This window comes from Budorcas taxicolor, chromosome 5 (assembly GCF_023091745.1).
Source record: "Budorcas taxicolor isolate Tak-1 chromosome 5, Takin1.1, whole genome shotgun sequence".
NCBI classification, from domain to species: Eukaryota; Metazoa; Chordata; class Mammalia; order Artiodactyla; family Bovidae; genus Budorcas; species Budorcas taxicolor.
In genome coordinates this window covers 47,171,931-47,194,369 of record NC_068914.1, presented here as the reverse complement: position 1 = coordinate 47,194,369, position 22,439 = coordinate 47,171,931, and the positions used below count along the sequence as shown (strand labels likewise).

Here is a 22,439-nt window from a genome sequence, read left to right as displayed (position 1 = left end):
ATTCTACACATTTTCAAAGCCCCTCTTCCTCTCCCACCCAAAGTCTATGATTTTGGATAATTTCACACAGAATTAGTGATACAGGCATCATCAAAATTATTTAATAAAGAGAGGGAAGGGATGGCCATCTCACCATCATTCTCATCCGGCAAAACTTCTACCCCAGTTATACCCAATGTTACACCTATCCTGTGCCTACACTGACTTGCTAATGGTATAAACTTTAAATTTATGACCATATAGTGGGTCCCTCTGCTATGCCACAGTTATGCTGTATTTTTTTTTACTTATGCTCTCCTACCCTCTAAGACAATTACCTCACATCTCTCCTCTCCTAAATCTCAGCTATTCCCCACTATCTCCTTTCTTAATTTGAAATAAGAGGTTGTAGAGAAAAATGGACATTGCAATCCTGACAAAATCAAAGCTTCCAGATATCATTCATTTTCACTGACTATGTGAAATAAATTATATAAGGGCATTTGATATAATAGCCTTACTGTAAATATGTAATCCAGAATATGAATATCGTATGTAATAATCAAGATGTGAATATACATGTAATTGCTTCTCTTCTTTTCTCAGCTATTTGTAAGGCCTCCTGAGCTATTTGTAAGGAAGACTGAGCAAATGAACTGAACTGATATATGTAATCTGTATCTATAAATAGATAGTATAAAATATACAGTACTAAATTTTTAAGTTTATGGATAAAATAAATTGATATATAGCAATATTGCACACTACTATATATATTATAATATAGTATATACTTATTGCTTATTAATAGAAAGGTAAATTTCATTAATGTACATATTCTTTATATACTTAGGATCAAAACAAATGTCTTTAAGAACAAAGTGTACTAATTGTTTTGAATGTACCAATTCAGTTTAATTCTTTGCTGCTGTTGTTCAGTTGCTTAGGTCAGTTCAGTTCAGTTCAGCCTCTCAGTTCTGCCTGACTCTTTGTGACCCCACGGACTGCAGCACACCAGGCTTCCCTGTTCATCATTCCCACTTCCCACAGCTTGCTCAAACTCATGTCCATCAAGTTAGTGATGCCATTCAACCACCTCATCCTCTGTCATCTCCTTCCCCTTTTGCCTTGAATCTTTCCCAGCATCAGGGTCTTTTCCAACCAGTCGGCTCTTCACATCAGGTGGTCAACTTATTGGAGTTTCAGCTTTAGCATCAGTCTTTTCAGCGAATATTCAGGATTAACTTCCTTTAGAATTGACTGGTTTGATCTCCTTGTCCTCCAAGGGACTCTCAAGAGTCTTCTTCAACACCACAGTTAAAAGCATCAATTGTTCAGCACTCAGCCTTCTTTACGGTGCAATTATCACATCCATACTTGACTACTGAAAAAACCATAGCTTTCAATCTACAGACCTTTATCAGCAAAGTAATGGCTTTGCTTTTTAATATGCTGTCTAGGTTTGTCATAGCTTTTCTTCCAAAGAGCAAGCATCTTTTAATTTCATGGCTGCAATCACCATCTACAGTGACTTTAGAATCCAAAAAAGTAAAGTCACTCACTGTTTCCACTGTTTAACCATCTATTTGCCTTGAAGTGATGGGACCAGATGCCATGATCTTAGTTTTTTCAATGTTGAGTTTCAAGTCAGCTTTTTCACTCTCCTCTTTCACTCTCATCAGGAGGCTCTTTAGTTCCTCTTCACTTTCTGCCATAAGGGTGGTGTCATCTGCATATCTGAGGTTATTGATATTTCTCCCTGCAGTCTTGACTCCAGCTTGTACTTCAACCAGTCTGGCACTTCACATGATGCACTCTTCTTATAAGTACTCCTTTCCCAATTCAGAACCAGTCCCTAGTTCCATGTCTGTTTCTAACTGTTGCTTCTTGAGCTGCATACAAGTTTCTCAGGAGACAGGTAAGATGGTTTGGTATTCCCATCTCTTGAAGAATTTTCCACAGTTTGTTGTGATCCACACAGTCAAAGGCTTTGGCATAGTCAATGAAGCAGATGTTTTTCTGGAACTCTCTTGTTTTTCCTATGATCCAACGGATGTTGGCAGTTTGATCTCTCATTCCTCTGCCTTTTCTAAATCCAGAATATCTGGAAGTTCTCAGTTCACAGACTGTCAAAGCCTAGCTTGAAGAATTTTGAGCATTACTTTACTAGCATGTGAAATGAGTGCAACTGTGCGGCAGCTTGAACATTCTTTGGCATTGCCTTTCTTTGGAATTGGAATGAAAACTGACCTTTTCCAGTCCTGTGGCTACTGCTGAGTTTTCCAAATTTGCTGGCATATTGAGTGCAGCACTTTGACAGCATCATCTTTCAAGATTTGAAATAGCTCAACTGGAATTCCATCACCACCACTAGCTTTGTTCATAGTGATGCTTCCTAAGGCCCACTTGACTTCACACTCCAGGATGTCTGGACATAGTTGAGTGAACACACCATTGTGGTTATCTGGGCAATTAAGAGCTTTTTTGTATCGTTCTTCTATGTATTCTTTCCACCTCTTCTTAATATCTTCTGCTTTTGTTTGGTCCATACCATTTCTGTTCTTTATCGAGCCCATCTTTGCATGAAATGTTCCCTTGGTATCTCTCATTTTCTTGAAGAGATCTCTAGTCTTTCCCTTTCTGTTGTTTTCCTCTAGTTCTCTGCATTGATCACTTGTCTCCTCCTGTTCTTTAGAACTCTGCATTCAGATGATATATATTTCCTTTTCTCCTTTGCCTTTCACTTCTCTTCTTTTATCAGCTATTTGTAAGGCTTCCTCGGAGAATCATTTTGTCTTTTTTCATTTCTTTTTCTTGGGGGTGGTTTTGATCACCACTTCCTATACAATGTTACAAACCTCCATCCATAGTTCTTCAGGCACTCTGTCTATCAGATCTAATCCCTTGAATCTATTTGTCACTTCCACTGTATGATCATAAGGGATTTAACTTAGGATATACCTGAATGGTCTAATGGTTTTCCCTAATTTTTTCAATTTAAGTCTGAATTTTGCAATAAGGAGTTCATGATCTGAGCCTCAGTCAGCTCCTAGTCTTATTTTTGCTGACTGTATAGAGCTTCTCCATCTTTGGCTGCAAAGAATATAATCAATTTGAGATTTCATTATTGAACATCTGGTGATGTCCATGTGTAGAGTCATCTCTTGTGTTGTTGGAAGAGCATATTTGCTATGACCATTGCATTCTCTTGGCTAAACTCTTAGCCTTTGCCCTGCTTCATTTTGAACTCCAAGGCCAAACTTGCCAGTTACTCCAGGTATCTCTTGACTTCCTACTTTTGCATTCCAGTACCCTATGATGAAAAGGACATCCTTTTGGGGTTTTATTTCTAGGTCTTGTAGGTCTTCGTGGAACCATTCAACTTCAGCTTCTTTGACATTAGTGGTTGGGGCTCAGACTTGGATTACTATGATATTGAATGCCTTGCCTTGGAAATGAAATCAAGATCATTCTGTCATTTTTGAGATTGCACCCAAGTACTACATTTCAGACTGGTTTTTGACTATGAGTGCTACTCCATTTCTTCTCAGGGATTCTTGCCCACAGTATTAGTTATAATAGTCATCTAAATGAAAATCAGCTTAATTCTTAAGCATTTACTTTTAAAAATGTAGAAAAAACAAATCCCTAATAAGAATTTTTTGGTTTGAGGGATTTGTAATTTTTATATTATTGAAAAAGAGGTTATCAAGTAATGTAGGATTCAGCAAACTACAGCCTATGGGCCAAATCTGGCCAGGCAAGTTGATGTTGTTTAGTTGCTCAGTCATGTCCAACACTTTGCAACCCCATGGACTAAGCACACCAGGTTGCCCTTCCTTCACTATTTCCTGCAGTTTGCACAAATTCATATCTATTGGGTTGGAGATGCTATCTAACCATCTCATCCTTTGCCACTCCCTTCTCCTTTTGCCTTCAAACTTTCCTAGTATCAGGGTTTTTTCCAGTAAGTGGGCTCTTCGTATCAGGTTACCAAACTACTGGAACTCCAGCTTCAGCATCAGTCTTCAGGTCAGTCAACATCTCACTGAATATTCAAGGTTGATCTCCTTTAGGATTGAGTGGTTTGATCCCCTTGCAGTGCAATGGACTCTCAAGAGTCTTCTCCATCACCACACCAAAATCATCAGTTCACTGGCTTCTTTATGGTCCAACTCTCACATCCGTACTGGAAAAACCATAGCTTTGACTAGATGGACCTTTGTCACAATATTTTATTGGAACATAGCCATGTTTATTCATTGATATGTTGTCTATGGTTGCTTTTTCCTTGACATAATGACAGAGTTAAAAAGTGGCAACCAAGATGGCATGGTTCACAAAACTGAAAATACTTTGTTTCTGAGCCCTTACAGAAAAAGTTTGCTGATCACTATGATATTGACTATGGAGACTTCTTTACATGATTAAAGTTCTTTCTAATCACAGGCCTTTTTTCATTACAGAAGAGAGGGAGAGGTGAGGCAAACTAACAGATATGTTAAAACTTAAAGCAATAACTTCTTCTTAAATGATCAAAATAATTTAAGCAAAATAGAATTGTAATACAGAGACCAGCATAATTCAGGTGGTTTCTATGGTCTTTATTTTGGCCTTGTCCTCACTGTCATACCCACCACAATCTAAGCATTCTTGCAAATGACTCAAGCCCACGCTCATGCTTGGAAATATTAGATAGCTTGGGCTGCAAAAACAAAATATCATAGACAGGGTGACTTCAGTTCCGTTCAGTTCAGTCGCTCAGTCATGTCCGACTCTTTGCAACCCCATGAATTGCAGCATGCCAGGCCTCTCTGTCCATCACCAACTCCCAGAGTTCACCCCAACTCATGTCCATTGAGTCGGTAATGCCATCCAACCATTTCACCCTCTGCCATCCCCTTTTCCTCCCACCTTCAATCTTTCCCAGCATCAGGGTCTTCTCAAATGAGTCAGCTCTTCACATCAGGTGGCCAAGGTATTGGAGTTTCAGCTTCAATATCAGTCCTTTCAATAAATATTCAGGACTGATTTCCTTTAGGATTGATTGGTTTGATGTCCTTGCAGACCAAGGGACTCTCAAGAGTCTTCTCCAACACCAGAGTTCAAAAGCATCAATTCTTCGGCACTCAGCTTTCTTCACAGTCCAACTCTCACATCCATATATGACTACTGGAAAAACCATAACCTTGACTAGATGGACCTTTGTTGGCAAAGTAATGTCTCTGCTTTTTAATATGCTGTCTAGGTTGGTCATAACTTTCCTTCCAAGGAGTAAGCATCTTTAATTTTATGCCTGCAATCACCATCTGCAGTGATTTTGGAGCCCCAAAAATAAAGTCAGCCACTGTTTCCACTGTTTCCTCATCTATTTGCCATGAAGTGATGGGACAGGATGCCATGGTCTTAGTTTTCTGAATGTTGAGCTTTCAGCCAACTTTTCACTCTCCTCTTTCACTTTCATGAAGAGGCTTTTTAGTTCCTCTTCACTTTCTGCCATAAGGGTGGTGTCATCTGCATATCTGAAGTTATTCATATTTCTCCTGGCAAACTTGATTCCAGCTTGTGCTTCTTCCAGCCCAGCGTTTCTCATGATGTACTCTGCATAGAAGTTAAATAAGCAGGGTGACAATATACAGCCTTGACGTACTCCTTTTCCTACTGGGTGACATAAACAAAGATTCATTTTCTCACAGTTCTCAAACCTAGAAATCTGAGTTCAGGTTGCCAGCAGCGTTACATTCTAGAGAGAGCTCTCTTTCTTCTTCCCTTGTAGACAGACATCTTTTTGTTGTGTCCTCATGTGAAAGATAGAGATTTCACTCATTTCCTCTTTTTACAGAATCACCAGATCTAATGGATTAGGATGCTACCCTTATGATTTCATTTACCCTCAGTTACCTGTGAAGAAGGCTGAGCGCCAAAGAATTGATGCTTTTGAACTGTGGTGTTGGAGAAGACTCTTGAGAGTCCCTTGGACTGCAAGGAGATCCAACCAATCCATTCTGAAGGAGATCAGCCCTGGGATTTCTTTGAAAGGACTGATGCTGAAGCTGAAACTCCAGTACTTTGGCCACCTCATGCAAAGAGTTGACTCATTGGAAAAGACTCTGATGCTGGGAGGGATTGGAGGCAGGAAGAGAAAGGGGCAACAGAGGATGAGATGGCTGGATGGCATCACTGACTCAATGGACGTGAATCTGAGTGAACTCCGGGAGTTGGTGATGGACAGGGAGGCCTGGCGTGCTGCGATTCATGGGGTCGCAAAGATCAGACACGACTGAGCAACTGAACTGAACTGAACTGAACCTCTTAATAATCTCCCATGTCCAGATATACTCACAAGGAAAATTAAATCTTCCTTGTGAGTATACACAATCTTCCTTCATTTACATAAGAATTTGGGTAAGATACAATTTAATTCATAACAATATATCTAAGAAATTATGATTAGAGGTATACCCAAATTTCTGCTACAGACATGGAGTACTGGTTTTGTCCACTAGAGAAATTTAGCTCATCATGTTTCATACCATGACTTTATTAATAGTAATAAAAATAGATAGGCTATATCTCAATGTACTTAAAAGCTAAATGATCACAGACATTATCAACTTAACAATTATTTTACAGTTTAGTGAATATTTTTCAGTCTGTAAAATAAAAAGAATTGCTAAACAATTTAAAAGCTAAAAACCAGTCTATTTTATATTATTGGAGACACATTCTAGGTCATTCATGAATTATTTCCTATATGAAGGTAAAACCCATAAGGAAAAAAACAAAGCCAATAAAGAATAAATCTAAATTATAAACCATTAAAATTCTTCCAACTGAAAAAACGGCATTTGAGACCCACCCTCTCTTTCAAAATTGCCCTTTAAAAGCTTAAAAATGCCCTAAAGGCTTCATTTACAACAACCATATTAGATTTGCTCTGCTTGTATACTGCAACCTCCCTTACAGGCTAAGGTTTGTTTCACACTTCAGTCTGTTTTACCTTTCAAAGACCATAGCAGAGGTATCAAAATTCTCAAAAGCAGGAGTGAAAATTTTAAGCTAGAAGATGGACCAGTAGTCCACTTTCCATTTGAAATCTTTCTCAAAGTTTTAGTCTCAAACCTAGATCCCTGTAGTGTCACAGTAGATAAAGTCATAATGTAAACCTGTAAAAATAGCTGATTTTATGGTAACACTTCATTCTCAAATAATTATATCACTTCTATATTAGCTAATTTTTTTCTAACATATTTTTGCTTGTTGTAATCTCTTCATATACAGCAAAGTTGAATTTTATATAGTTTACTGAGGATCCATCTCCTATATTTGAAAAAGAGAGTAAACAAAATATGTATGCCTCACTCAGGTTACAACAGCACATCTGTGTCTCACCCTACAAAACTGTAAGTAGATATTCTATGGTTTTAGGCTTCCCTGGTGGCGCAGATGGTAAAGAATCTGCCTGCAATGCAGGAGACCCCTGGGTTTAATCGGGGAAGATTCCCTGGCGAAGGAAATGGCTACCCACTCCAGTATTGTTGACTGGAGAATTCCATGGACAGAGGAGCCTGGAGGGCTACAGTCCACGGGGTCATAGAGTCAAACACGTCTGAGCGACCAACACACACTCACACATACACACACACAGACGCACATAGGTTTACTACATTTTCTTATCTGATAAGATCAAAAGACCTTAATGCCAAAGGCAAAGTGATGCCCTGATTATGATTATCACTTAGAATGCCTAAACCTTAGAAACAATAATAAATCAATAAATAATCACTGCAAATCTTTACAGTGGAAACGTGAAAAGTTCTGAATTAGATAAAGGACACTGTCGCAATTACACAGGGACAAAGGGAAAAAAAAAAAACATTTTGACTCTCTCCTCAGAGCCTCGTGCCTTAATTGACTTTTAGATACTTAACCCTAATTTACATAACTATCCCTCAGTCTCAGCTTCTTGAAATGAAGCTATTTGGAAAAACCTTCTGATTTAAATAGCTAAGCTATTTTAGCTCTCAAGTTTACAGCGATTGTCACCTTTCTTTTAAAACTGCCTGACTGCCAGTGCATCCCCAGGAATAGGCAGCAATTCCCCACCTAGACTTCAATGAAATGCTCCTCCCTTTCTTTAGGGCTTTGGATTGCAATTTGGCTATAATTAATTCCAGATTGACCAATAGCCAGTGAAGGAAGCAACTCACTCTCAGAAGAGGATTATTACAACCATTATTTTTGTTCTAAATACAGCTGTTCCTTCTAGAAAACATAGAAAATACTAGTTATCTTGCTATTTAATTGCAAATAAGCAAGAAAAGCAAAGGAGCCACAAAAAGACGGCTCCTTTTCACTGTAGATACACAGAAAAAATAAGCCACTTTGGGGTTGTCTGGGATGAGAGAAAGCTCATAGTTTTTCAACCTTGTCATACTTTTCTAAACTGTAGTTGGGAGGAACTGACATCAAAGCTTTACTTGAAGGCCTACCATAAAGTAGTAAATTCTGTCGCTCCTTCCTTCAAAATATTCAGAATCTGCCCAAATCTCACCACCTTCACTTCTATGACGCTGGTTCAATATAGTATATTATTTCTTGGATTAATATAATTGCTTCTCTCTGCTTGTGCGTGGCTCCCCTCCTCCCACCTATCTATTCCTTACGAGACAGCCAGTCCGTGTGAGCCCTTAAAATGTAAGTTATGGCAGATCATGTCTGCTATGGACTGAATTATATCTGCCAAAATTCAGACACTGAAGCCCTAACTCCCTATGTGATGGTATTTGGAGATGGGGCCTTCTGGAGGAAGATCGTCAGGCTTAGAAGGTTAAAAGAATGGGTCCTCATGATGGAATTAGCGCTCTCATCAGAATAATCACCAGAGCTTGCTTTGTCTCTCTCTGCCAAATGAAAGGACTCACCCAGTGGCTCAGCAGTAAAGAATCCACCTGCAATGCAGGAGTTGCAGGAGATGTGGGTTCGATCCCTGGGTCAGGAAGATCCCCTGGAGAAGGGAATGGCAACCCACTCCAGTGTCCTTGCCTGGAGAATCCCAGGGACAGAGGAGCCTGGTGGGCTATGGTCCATAGGGTCACAAAGAGTCGGACACAACTGAAGCGACTCAGCACACACTTGTGCCACGTGAAGACACAGAAGGCAGGTGGATGCCTGCAAACCAGGAAGACAGCTCTCACCGAAACTCAATCATACTGGCACCCTGATCTCAGATTTCCAGCCTGCAGAACTATGAGAAAATAAATTTCTGTTGTGTAAGCCACCCAGTTTACGGTAGTTTGTTATGGTAGCCTGAGCCTCTAAAGAAAGGCCTTTGCTCAAAACAGAAGTGCATGTCATTCAATGGCTAACCAACAGGACTTCACCACGTGGCCCAGCTAGCTCTCAGACTTCATCTCCCCTAACAGTCTCACTCACTCTGCATCAGGCACACTGGTTCTTCAACAAGTCAGATCACCTCTTCCTTAGAGTTTGTGCACTCTTTAGGATTTTGAATCAAGTGTCTCCATTTCAGCAAGGCATTCCCTGACTATCCCACCTTTTTAAAATTGCAACCCTCCCCCAGCCAACATTTCCAACACTTACTTCTCTACATTATGGTCTCTAAAGTAGTTATTAATTTCTAACATTATATAGTTTATTGTTTGTTTGTTTCTCTCTCCTATTAAAATATAAGCCCAGTGAGGATGGGGATTGCTGTCTCTGTGATGACCTGTATATTCTTCAGTATCTAACAGAACAGTGTCTAGTATACAAGAGATATTCACAAATGTCATCAAATACATGAAACAATGTTGTTTTCATTTCAAAGAACAAGGAGAAAAAGAGTCAATAGACAACGATCCTTATTTCATTTTCAGGTTGCAAAATCATCCCAGCTGCAAAGTATAGCCTCTTAATAGCCTCAGTCTAGAACTGCCAAGATAATGAACCAAAAACTCAATACTTCTAGTTATCAACTCACCCGTTTTTCACCAACAATTTCCAAAACATAAACCCTAATGAGACAGTGGTTCAACTACAACTAATTCATCTTTCACCTCTTTCATCCACATTTGCCAAAAAACAAACAAGAAAAGAGTTCCTTGGTAGTTTAGCTGTTGTTGTTATTTGGTCACTAAGTCATGTATGACTCGTTTGCAGCTCCATGGACTAAAGCCTGTTAGGCTCCCCAGTCCACAGGATTTTGCGAGCAAGAATACTGAAGTGGGTTGCCATTTCCTTTTCCAGAGGATCTTCCCAGCTCAGAGGTCAAACCCACATCTCTGTATTGGGAGGCAGATTCTTTATCACTGAGCTACCTGGGAAGACCACATCATCACTATTTCTTTATTTTTTAAAAATCCTATTTTATTCATTCACAAAGTAGTCAAAGATTTGCCTCTTTCTGCTTTCTATTGTGGGGAAGACAGTTTTCAGAGGAAGAAGTTGGAGATTACTTGCTCATTCAACAATAGTTGGTTGATCACTTACCTTGGGTTAGCCACTGTTCTAGGCAGAGAGGACAGAGCAGCAAAGAGACCAAAATGTCTATTCTCACAGAATATTAACATGCAGCAGAGGAGGAGAGGCAGCTCGGAGACAAATAATAAGAGAAGACACACAGAAAACACATGTTGGGGAAGTAATTATAAGCGCTATGGAGAAAAGTAAACCAGCAAAAAGACATGGGGAGTGATCAGCAAGGCTGTGATTTAGCAGCAGGATCAAAGAAGACCTCACTGGAAATGGCGATATTTCAGCCATGTACATATCTATTCCGGGATGATGGAAGAATGAGTTTGAATATCCAAGGCTAGAGCATGCTTGGTATGCTGGAGAAAAGACAAGGATGGCACTGCCGCTGAGACAGAGACTGAGCAAGAGAGAAGCAGGCGATAAAGTTGGAGAGGCCAGATCCTCACGGGTTTTGCAGGCAAAAGGAAGAATTCTGGATTCTATTACTTTACTATTTTTTAAGATATCGGTTTTTTTAATTGGAGTATAATTGATTCTTGCCTGGAGAATCCCATGGACAGAGGAGCCTGGCAGGCTACAGTCCATGGGGTTGCAAGAGTCAGACACGACTTAATGACTAAACCACCACATAATTGCTCTACAATGTTTTGTTAGTTTCTGTTGTACAACGAGGTGAATCAGTGTATGTACACATATATCCTCTCCCTCTTGGGCCTCCCACCCCACTAGGTAATCACAGAGCACCAAGCTGAGCTCCCTATGATATACCACAGGTTCCCACTAGCTACCTATTTCACACATGGTGGTGTATTTATGTCAAATCTAATGTCCCAGTTCATCCCGACCATCCCCTTCCCCCATGTGTCCACATGCTATTCTCTACATCAGCATCTCTACAGTTCCAGCCACAGCTCCATCTCTGCAGTGGAACCAGGTTCATCCATACCATTTTTCTAGAGTCTACAAATGTGTTAATATATGATATTTTAATGGGAATCCATTGGAATGTTTGAGCAGGAGTGCAACATCATCAGGTAAGTTCAATATCCTTCCCCAAAACTGGGTAAATTCAAGCATCTCATCTTCTCAGACCACTTTAACTTCACAGTTCAATGACGCTGAACTGTTGAGCTAGGCAAGAATGAGAATAGTAGCTATGGAAACGTGAAGAAGTGATCAGACTCCAAACACATTTAGATTGTGGGGTCAAAAGAGTTTATTGATGGCTTAGATGTGTAACATGCAAGAAAAAGACACTAAATCCAAGGATTTTTTTTAATCTGAACAACTTTTGAAGGGATGAAGCTCTCCTTTACTGAGACAGGGAAGATTATGAAGGGAAGAAGATTGTGGTTTAGGATCTGAAGATAAATTTGAGCATGTTAATTTGAGATATTCATTAGACATCCAAGTGTAGATATCAAATAGCCAGTAAGATGTACAAGTTTGGAGTTAAGGAGCAAGAACCAGGCTGGAAATATAAATTTGGGAATCCAGTATCAGCAGATGGCATTTAAGCCATGAGGCTGGATGAAGTCACCACCAAGGCAGGTATCAAAGAGAAGAGAGGCAAAACCGGAGTCCTGGGCACTTCAGTACTGAGCAGCTAGAGAGGGGAAGAGAAGAAAAAATTAGACTTTGAAAGAATGTCCGGTGAGAACAAACAAAGGCCTCAAACAGGAAAATGCATTGCCTTGAAAGACAAATGAAAAATGTGTTTCAAGGATTTGGAGAGAGCAACTGTGTCGATACTGTTGACAGCTCAAGATGAAGACTGAGAATTGCCCATTGGATGTAGCAATGTGGAAGCATTATTGAACTTCACAAGAGCAGTTTTAATACAGTGTTGGGGGCAAAAGCCTGATTCAGAGTGCACTCAAGAGACAAGAGAAAGCAAGAGACTGGAGTCAGTACAGACGGACAACTCTTTCAAGCAGTTTAGCTGTAAAATAATGGAGAAAAATGGCGTAGCAGCTGCAGTGAGTATGGATGTGTGTGGTTAGGTTAGGTTTAATGCTGACGGGGAAAGACCCAATAAAGCGGGAGAACTGAAGATACAGGAAGGAGAAGAGAGAACTGCTGAACGGATGTCCTTGAGCAAATGAGAGAGGATGGGGCCAGGTGCACCAAAGGAGAAGGCATCCATGACTGGACCAGCACCAGCCACATTACCAGGAAAGAAAGCAGACCACACGGCACAAGGCTGGTGCAATGATGAATGACACAAGAAAATGCTGAAAGAAGGTATTTCCTGGGACCTCTCTGGTGGTCCAGTGGTTAAGAATCCACCTTGCAATGCAAGAGATACAGGTTCAGTCCCTTGTCCAGAAAGACCTCATATGCCATGAGACAACTAAGCCTGTGTTCCCCAACTATTGAAGCCTGCATGCTTAGAGTCTGCACTCTGCAGCAAGAGAAGCTGCCACAATGAGAAGCCCTTACATCCCAATGATGGAGAAGGAAATGGCAGCCCACTCCAGTGTTCTTGCCTGGTGAATCCCATGGGCAGGGAAGCCTGGCGGGCTGTAGCCATGGGGTCACAAGAGTCGGACACAACTGAGCAACTAAACCTTAAACCTATATCACAGTGAAGAACAGGCCTTGCTCACGGCAGCTAGAGAGAGCCCTGACACAGCAAAGAAGATCCAAAGAAGATCCAAACAACTTTTTGAAAGTTATTTCCTAGTTTAAGAGCATAACTGGAAGGGCCAACTACTTCTGCTGTAATATGTAAAATAATGCTTCAGAGGCCTCTATAACTAAGTTCTAATTAAGTTAAACACTTTCTAAACTTGCATTTGTTTTCAGGATAAAAATTCTTTCACAAAAACCTTAATTAAATTAGTGAAAATTTATACTTAGGAGTAAATCCAAAATTGTGAAGCTCTGAAATTTTTAAAACTAGGGAAGGAGGGAGGTGGGTGGTAAACAAATTGAACATGTCACAATATTGCAAACTAGCTAAATAATGAAAAACTTCTCTTCCACTAGACTGTAAGCTTCTAACAGAAGAGGCCATTTAAAATCCATTGCTGAGTACAACACACATAGTAACTACTCAATAAATGCTTGTTGAATTAATTAGTTAATTCAGTTCTATAGCTGGTTTGTGTTGCACTCCATCTAGCGTACTTGTAGTTTGCTAGTTTATAGCAGTAACAATCTCATGCATCATTCCCACTAAAATGCACTGTTTTCATTGATTTGTTTATTTCTATTTTGCATTAGTAATTGAATATCATAAACACTGAGCATCGTATATATGGTTTGCTTGCTAGTACAATCTTAGACGTGTACAGCACGTAATAGCTGCAAAACAGCTTAACAAGAACAGCTAAATGGCCATATTATAGAATAATTAATGAAGGGGAAAATGCCTTGTTAAACTGTGTTAAAATAATTGTTAAATATTGAAGTAACTGTGTCCATTTTAATAGGGTTTGGTGTTGTTTCAGCACAAATGGTTGTCAGAATGAAGGTTAGCAACATATAAAAAATATTTTCCATTAAAAGGCATGATAACTGCTCTTTGGGTTGATGAGAAAATCACCACGTGAAAGGTTTCTCAGAAATAAATTACCTTCATAAATGGGAGAGCATATTTATATGATTCCTAAGAGGAAGGAAAAGGATAGTCATTTGAAGAAACTCACTTCTCTATAGCACTTAGTAAACTAGAAGGCAAAGAACTGCCTCATCTGATTCCCTAAAAAATGCACTAGTAATGTTAACCCACAGAGAGACCTTTATGTTAGTTCCCATCAAGAAATCATACCATTAAATAGCTCCAGTGTATATTCAAATATTTTTAGGAATTCTGATTGAAAAAAACATTTTGGGAGTGAACAGACATTATACATAATTAGATCAAACTATATAAAGACCATGTGCAGAATAGATAGCTAGTGGGAAGTTACTGGACAACACAGAGAGCTCACCTGGGTGTTCTGTGATGACTTAGAGGGGCAGGTTTGGGGGCAGGATAGGGGAGGGGGTGAGGGATGAGGGGGTGGAGGCTCAAGAGGGAGGGAATATGTGTATACTTACAGCTGATTCACATTGCTGTACAGCAGAAACCAACACAACATTATAAAGCAACTATCCTCCAATTAAAAATAAATATAAACAAAGAGCTTCTAGAGATTTTATTTTAAAAAGTAGTATTACTTGAAGCTATCAATGAAACATATATATACTACTCAATATTTACCTAATCAAAAAGAAGGTAAGAAAAGTCACAATTTTAAAAATTATATCTCTAGTGATAACTCAAGTATGTGATGAATTGATACAATTAAAATGAGAATAGTATTAAATGACTATCACCTCAAATGTACCCACTACTTAAAGAAAAAAGATATATAATCACAGAGAGTGAAATCTACAGCAGTCAAGACAAATATTTTACGAAGGAAAAAACTCCAAAGTTTTACTACTCACAAATAGCAAATCCTGATCCTCATCACCATCACCACCACCACCTCCATCATCAACACCACCTCCATCATCAACACCACGATAAAGAAATGGATGTATCTGTTATAGCTTAAACAAAACTCAATCATTAAAGCTAACCTTTCTTATTCATGAAGTTCAATAATGCAAGTTATCCAATAGCTTCTCTATTCCATTATAGAAAAACAGACTTCATGGCTTTCCCTACCATACAGTTCTCAAAATGACTTCTCCCCTTTCTTCTCCACCTCTGACTAAAGTTGCTTCTTTTTGCAGGACTCAAGTAAAGATGAAGCTTCTTTTTATGTGCATTCCATGCCTACAGCATTGCAATGATCCCACAGCCTTAACTACATGGTTCTACATTTTTGCCCTACAAAATTTTGGAGCTTAATTATATTCCATATAGTGTGAGTCTCTAATCCATTCATTCCTATAAATATCATATTCTCTCCTTAATAAAACCACAACCTCCCTGAAGCCAGAAATTCTTCTTACAAAATAACTATGCTTCCTCTACAAGTATAGCAGTGTGCCAGGAAAGTAATATATTCTTCATAAAAGCATGTTGCCCTTAAAAGAAATAATCAAACAAACTCCTTTATAGAATGTACTGATTTACAAACTATACAGTAACAGCAAAGAAAACTGAAAACTACTTCCATAATTAATGGAAATTTAATAGGATGAATAACAAAATATTCCAACAGATATCTGAGTCACTTTATCTGCCATCTAATTGACTTTTTAAAAGTCCATCAGGAGAAAAACATTTAAAATACACATCTTCTGGTAAAGAAACTGTAAGTTACGCCTCTTTTTTAAACAAATTTTCTATAAGAACCACATATCACTTTTTAACATGAACATGAAATTGACAAAAATAGCTATTCCATTATTCCTCTAGCAATCAAATTACTTAGTTTATTAAGGTGACTTCGGAGAAGGCAATGGCACCCCACTCCAGTACTCTTGCCTGGAAAATCCCATGGATGGAGGAGCCTGGTAGGCTGCAGTCCATGGGGTCGCTGAGAATTGGACACGACTCAGTGACTTCACTTTCACTTTTCTCTTTCATGCATTGCAGAAGGAAATGGCAACCCACTTCAGTGTTCTTGCCTGGAGAATCCCAGGGACAGCAGAGCCTGGTGGGCTGCCATCTATGGGGTCGCACAGAGTCGGACACGACTGAAGCAACTTAGCAGCAGCAGCAGCAGCAGCACAGTGACTTAGATTTTAATTTCTGAATTCTCAAAATTTCGGGAATCTGTTTCACCAGATTCTTAAGATTCTGGAATTAAAAAACATGGTTTTGGATTACAAATCCACTATTTCCTGCTGTGTGATTCAAGAACATGGTAATGTAGTGCCTAAATTTTGTCACCTGGAAAATGAAAAAATAACAGCCTCAAAAGTCTGTAGTAAAGATTAAACAGGTTAAAAGGTGCAAAGCCTTTAAGCATGGCCCACACTTAATAAACATAAGCCCATTTGCTTTTGTAGTTATGTTCAATTGTTTTGAAGATAGCAGGAAAGATAAGTTAATTCTTTATATGTCTACAACAACCATCTTTTAAAATAAACCTCCATGCCTCAGAGAGTTCTCGAGAAAATAGGGCACAGAGCTATAGAAAGTCTTGTTTCACTGTATCAAGTAGACGCTACACCTTATATTACAACTTAGCAGTAATGAAGAGAAAATCTCTACAAACTTTATACAAATACTATAGTATCAGTATAAGTTTCCTTAGACTAGTATACCAGGCTCCTCTGTCCATGGTATTCTCCATGAATAAGAATATTCTCCAGGCAAGGACACTGGAGCAGGTAGCCATTTCCTTCTTCAAGGGATCTTTCTGGACCAGGGATTGAACCCGAGTCTCCTGCAATACAGGCAGATTCTTTACTGTCTGAGCCAGCAAGGATGCCTAATATAGTTTCAGTTATCTAATAGATTTAAAAACAAACTCTTACACAGCACACACCGGCTGCCTATTTGGGCTTTAAAATGTTACAGGAATATTGTTATGCAACAAGGAGAATCAATCTTTTTCTAACAGCAAGCATCAGAATTTCTTTTAGGGAACTACTCTGAAAAATTACTTGTAGTGAAACTTAAATCCTTAGAGATGAGCTAATATGAGATGATACAGTGGCAGAGAAACGTAAACTGTTCAGCATTAGAAACGAACAAGAATTTGGGAAGAGAGAAGACATTGCTGAGTTTATGACAGAACAGCAAAGTGATATTTTTAAGAAAAGAAGGATTCAGTATTAGGTTTTAAAGGTTTGTTTTGAGATTCTGCAATGTCTAACACCCTGACATTCACATTTACACACATCTCTGCAAACCTTCAGTAGGGTCAGGTCAGCTGGTGGAGAGTGTTCTTATCCGTGCGTTTCCTCTCTGTATTTTCTAATGCAAATCAAAGAAAGAGGCAAGTTCTCCTTGATGTAGCTTGGGACAGGAACAACATATGAGGTGAGGAAATGATCTGTTCACAGAAACAGTGCTTTTCAAGAGGTGAGCATTTTTAAAACACAAATATTTCTTTGTCCATTAGAACTCTTCCATGGGGAATTTTCAGAAATGCTGGTCTGTGATCTGCACTCAGTCTCTAGTTTCTGCATCCTCTTCCCAGGGCACCCCTATTTGCTCTTGAACACACCCATCAGGACTCTGATCTAAAACCACTCCTGCCAAGGTCACTAGTTACTTTCACATGGTAGCCTCAGGGTATGATCAATTCTCAGTCCTCATCTGTCTTCACTAGATGCCTGGAAACATCTCATATACCTGTTTCTTTAGTGTCTTAATCAGTTGCTTCCTCCCCAGAGCCCTTCTCAAGCTCCAAATCTAACCTCTAAACATCAGGTCAGTCCTTCCTTGCTCCTATTCTCTTTCTACCTGCTCTCACAACCATGGTGACCCCATCCAGCCTCATAGTTTTATCCATCATAACACACTGGCAAATGCATGTCTCTAGCTGGATTCCTCAGCCAATTTCCATATTCATAAATTCAACTGTCTACTTGAATTTCCTAGAAATATCAAGCTGCCACTTAAATGTTTAAAATGATCTCTTTCCACAATCCTTTCTCAGTAAATGACAATTCCATCCTTCTAGTTATAAGGCACAAAATCTTGGAATCACTCACAGTACCTCTCTTTCCCTCAGATCTCACATCTGGCTCATTGCTGTCTCTCCTTCCAAGATATGCCTAGAATTGGACCACTTCTGACTATCTCACTCTTAAGATCCCAGTCCAAGCAACTATCAAACTGTGCCTACATTTTGCCATAGCCTCTTAGCTGGTTTTCATATCTCTGTCCTTTCTCCCTACAACAGGTCTTTCCATCTCAGCCATCATTAGTAGCTCTTGGTTGTGGGAGACTGTCATGCGCACTGTGGGACATTTAACAGCACCTCTAGTCTCTACCCACTAAATGCCAGTAGTACTCCAGCAGTCCCTCTTGAGTTATGAGAAACAAAAACGTCTTCAGATGTTACCAAGTGCCTCTGAGGGAGAGAATCACCCTCGGTGGAGGACCATTGCCCTACAGTGTATTCAACCTAGTTGAATACACTTTTATAACAGAAACCAGATAATGTAATACTTCTGCTCAAAACTGAACAATAAATCTCCATCTTATTAAAAAAAAAAAAAAAACACTAAACTAAAATCCTTACCACAGCCTGCTGGCCCTACGTTTGTCACCCACTCATCACTCCTTGACCTCATCTGCTATTTCTCAACCCATTAAATCACTCTCCTCCAGTTATACTTTGCCATTCCTCAAATGCATGAAAGTCCCCATCTCAAAATCTGGGCACTGTGTCCCTTCTGGCTAGAGTCCTTGCTCCATGATATCCCCTTGGCTTACCCCTTTACTCCCTTAAGTTCTCTGCTCCAAAGTCAGCTTCCCAATAAAGCTTTCAATATCCCCCCGTTTAAAAACTTCAGACTTTTCTCCATGCCCCATCTGCTCCCCACACTTCCTACCCCTACACTCTATCTCTATTTTTTATTTGTCTACTTTTGGCTGGGCTGGGTCTTCGTTGCCGTGTGCAGGCTTTCTCTAGTCGTGGTGAGCGGGATCTACTCCCCAGATGCGTGCACGGGCTTCTCACTGCGGTGGCGTCCCTTGCTGTGGAGCACCAGCTCCAGGGCACGGAACTTCTGCTTCTCATCTCAGTAGCCGTGGCTAGAGGGCGCTGGAGTGCAGGCTCAGTAGTTGTGGCACATGGCTTAGTCGCCCCGTAGCATGTGGGATCACCCTAGACCAGGGATCAAACCCATATCCCCTGCCTTGCAAAGTGGACTCCCAACCACTGGACTGCCAGGGAAGCCCTTGCTTTATTTTAATTGGCACTTATCTTCATTTGATATGCTACGCTGCTGCTGCTGCTGCTGCTTGGTGGCTTTAGTCCTGTCTGACTCTGTATGACGCTATGGACTGTAGCCTGCCAGGCTCCTTTGCCCATGGAATTCTCCAGAGAAGAGGACTAGAATGGGCTGTCATTTCCTTCTCCAGGGGAGATAAAAAGTAAGGATTTGTCCAAATGCTTCTGTGCTTCAGAATTTTTATGTAGGGAGTATTTGGAAAGCATATCTATTACAAATCTATTAATATGTAGCTCTAAATATCCACAGGTATACTTAAAAAGTAGAGCTTTAAGAGAAAATGTACAAACTGCAGGGGCTGTGGAAATTCCGCTAGATACATAAAAAGGAGTGTGCTGGGGTAAGTCAAATCATTCAATTATATATGCCATAAGGTAACTTACCAAGTAATAGTAACAGTGAACACAGCTCTTTTCTATGGATGAAAGCCCACATAGTTCAATTGTGAGTGAAATAGAGGAACAGAATGCTTCCTGCTGCAAGCAGCCAGTTACAGGGAATCCCCCGAAGTTATAAACTGAGCTCCTCTACTGATTACCGGTCTGAAGAGGACAAAGATCCACATTCTATCTCTCTTGCTGAATGTGCAGCACAAGCACTGGTGAATTTTACATCAGGGTCAGGCTGGGACGTCCCCAGACTGCTTTACCTGGAGGAGAAGAACAGTGTAGCCCCATGCAAATGGGGTCAGCTCTTCCTTTCTGCCTTGGGTGCCCACCAGGGAGATTTCAGTACAACAGATCCTGACAGGGAAGTTGATATTGAGGGGGGAATAAAGAAGGCAGAGCAAAACAAAACACAGATCTTATTTGAAATAAAAATTTGTTTAGAAATTTGAAAGAAAAGCTTAGGGATTGTAAGGTTACATGTTTCAAAAGACCTCAGAATTTTGTACCATCATTCATTAACACTGTATGCTGCACTCATTGACAACAACATCAATTATTCTATTTTCTGAATCACTGATGGTAAGACCACTACACAGCAGGCAGTTACTTTAGTGAAATAGGCCCATCTCCAGAGAGAGAGAAGAACTTGTGGTTCAAATGTTAATACTTTTGATCAGGTAAGTACTTTATTTTTGTCAGTAAGTGATAACCCGTATGTAGATGTTGATTAACAATGTTCCTGAGAAGGATAATGGATGGGGAAGAAGGGTTGAGGAACAACAAACTGTGACGATGTAATATTTCAAAACAGGTTTTCTGAGAAGCAAAAATCACTTCAGCATTTCTAATGGATATAGGAGATATATATATGACGGACAGGGAGCCCTGGCATGCTGCAATTCATCGAGTCGCAAAGAGTCAGATATGACTGAGCAACTGAACAGAACTGAACTGAAATTATATAATATATATATATACTACACCCTTTCTAACTTCCTGGAACATCATAGTTCACCCCCTGCAAAAGCAGCAGTTTCATTCAAATTAGGACAACAAAATTCATTCATTTATTCATATAACAAATAATTATTGAACTTACTCTCTTTGTAAAAGAAAGACACGTGAATACAATCTCCATCATTGCAATTTTCCTCATCTCTTGCTTTTATTCTACTTACTATAACTGTGGACTCAAAATATGACTCACTGAATAAAAATAATCTAAGGGATAACCAGTAAATTCAAGTCCGACATCTGAGAATTAGGAAACAGAAACCAATCAACGAGTGCCTTCTTAGTGTAAAACACTGAATAGTTCTGGGAATCATCAAGACCTAGCTTGAAATCCCAACTCCTTTTCTATTGGCTGTCTGAGTGAATTGAGACTCCCAAGTCTCAATTCCCTTATGTGGAAAGTATTCTAACAGTACCTACCCTCAGAGCACTTACAAGGATTAAATGAGATGTTGGCAAGCATCCTTCCATAGTACTTATTCAACAAATTAGCTATTTGGGTTATCTTTTGGAAGCTTAAAGTTCCATAATGCCTTTCTTAATTCCCATGAGAAACACTAAATTTTATTTTACCTCTTCAGAAGAAACTATTTTCTGTTCTCATCTTCTCTAAAAATAAAACCCTTGGAATGTTTCAGATACATGCACGAATAAGAAATTCCACTTTCAAGGAGTCCTTCCAACACAATAACCAAGAAAATTCTTACCTAGTTTTGGCAAGGAATAGGGCACGTTAAAGTAGTCTTCATAAAATTCTATTAATCTCTTTGCTATATGGAGCGCATAGTCCCCGGATCCTCTTCTGATAGCATCGGGTCTTGCATACAAGCGTACCTAATTTAAAATATATATAAAAGTTACTTTAGCCTTTTGATACTCAAATTTTATCTTCCCTGTATGTATGAATCTACACAAATCACTTCAAATACTACAAAAATTAAGCAGCATTCTTGTTCATATATCAAAGCACGCTGGGACTGAAAGAACCAAACTTAAACAATTGAAGTAACCACGTTGAGCAAGTCACAATTTCCCAGCTTTACAAGTTGACACAGAGAAGATTTATACACCTTGCATCAAAATAAATATTCAAAGTTATCACTTACATGTGCTTGCTAGAGATAGGAAGGTATGGTGGATTAGTATAATGGTTCCCTGACTATGCTGAAAGCAGGCAGGATGTGGTGACTCGGCAGGAGAGAAAATTCATGGTTTGTTAAAGATTTACTGCAACAAGCTTTGGAAGTATTACCAGGCTGAACAAAAAACTAATTTATGCTTCTACTTTTCTTTGGAACCAACTATCCAACTGTCCTTATTCTCAATAGGCAAAGCAGGAATAGAAAACTCCTCATGTACACAAATGATTGCCATTCTGGAAGGCTGTCTTGAGGAAGGCAACAGCTCCCAGATTTCAAAACCAGCTGATATAATTCATATTTCTAACACAATCCAGATACTTAATATTGATTTTCAAATCAAGCATTGCGTATTATCTAGTCCTTGGCCAAAAGGAGCCTGAGGCAAATAACATAAAACTGAACAAAACTAACAACTGTACAGAAAAGGTTAAAATGAGATTAGTTTTCTTAAAGCTTTCATAAAGCTATCCAGCATCTTTCTTTCCAAAGGCTAAATCTATTTTTCACAGATGTGGTCCCTAATCCTCATATCAATTCTATGAATAAGAAATATGTGCTTTGTGGAGCAGTGGAGAGC

At 39.4% G+C, this 22,439-nt stretch overlaps 1 protein-coding gene across 1 annotated transcript in view; it reads right to left on the bottom strand.

Moving 5' to 3' along the window:
- Positions 1 to 22,439, bottom strand: part of TRHDE (thyrotropin releasing hormone degrading enzyme) — a 457,777-nt gene that overhangs the window by 284,688 nt on the left and 150,650 nt on the right. The window contains exon 3 of the mRNA XM_052640844.1: positions 21,428 to 21,554. Coding sequence (XP_052496804.1) covers positions 21,428 to 21,554 — 127 coding nt within the window. The remainder of the gene's footprint in view (positions 1 to 21,427; positions 21,555 to 22,439) is intronic.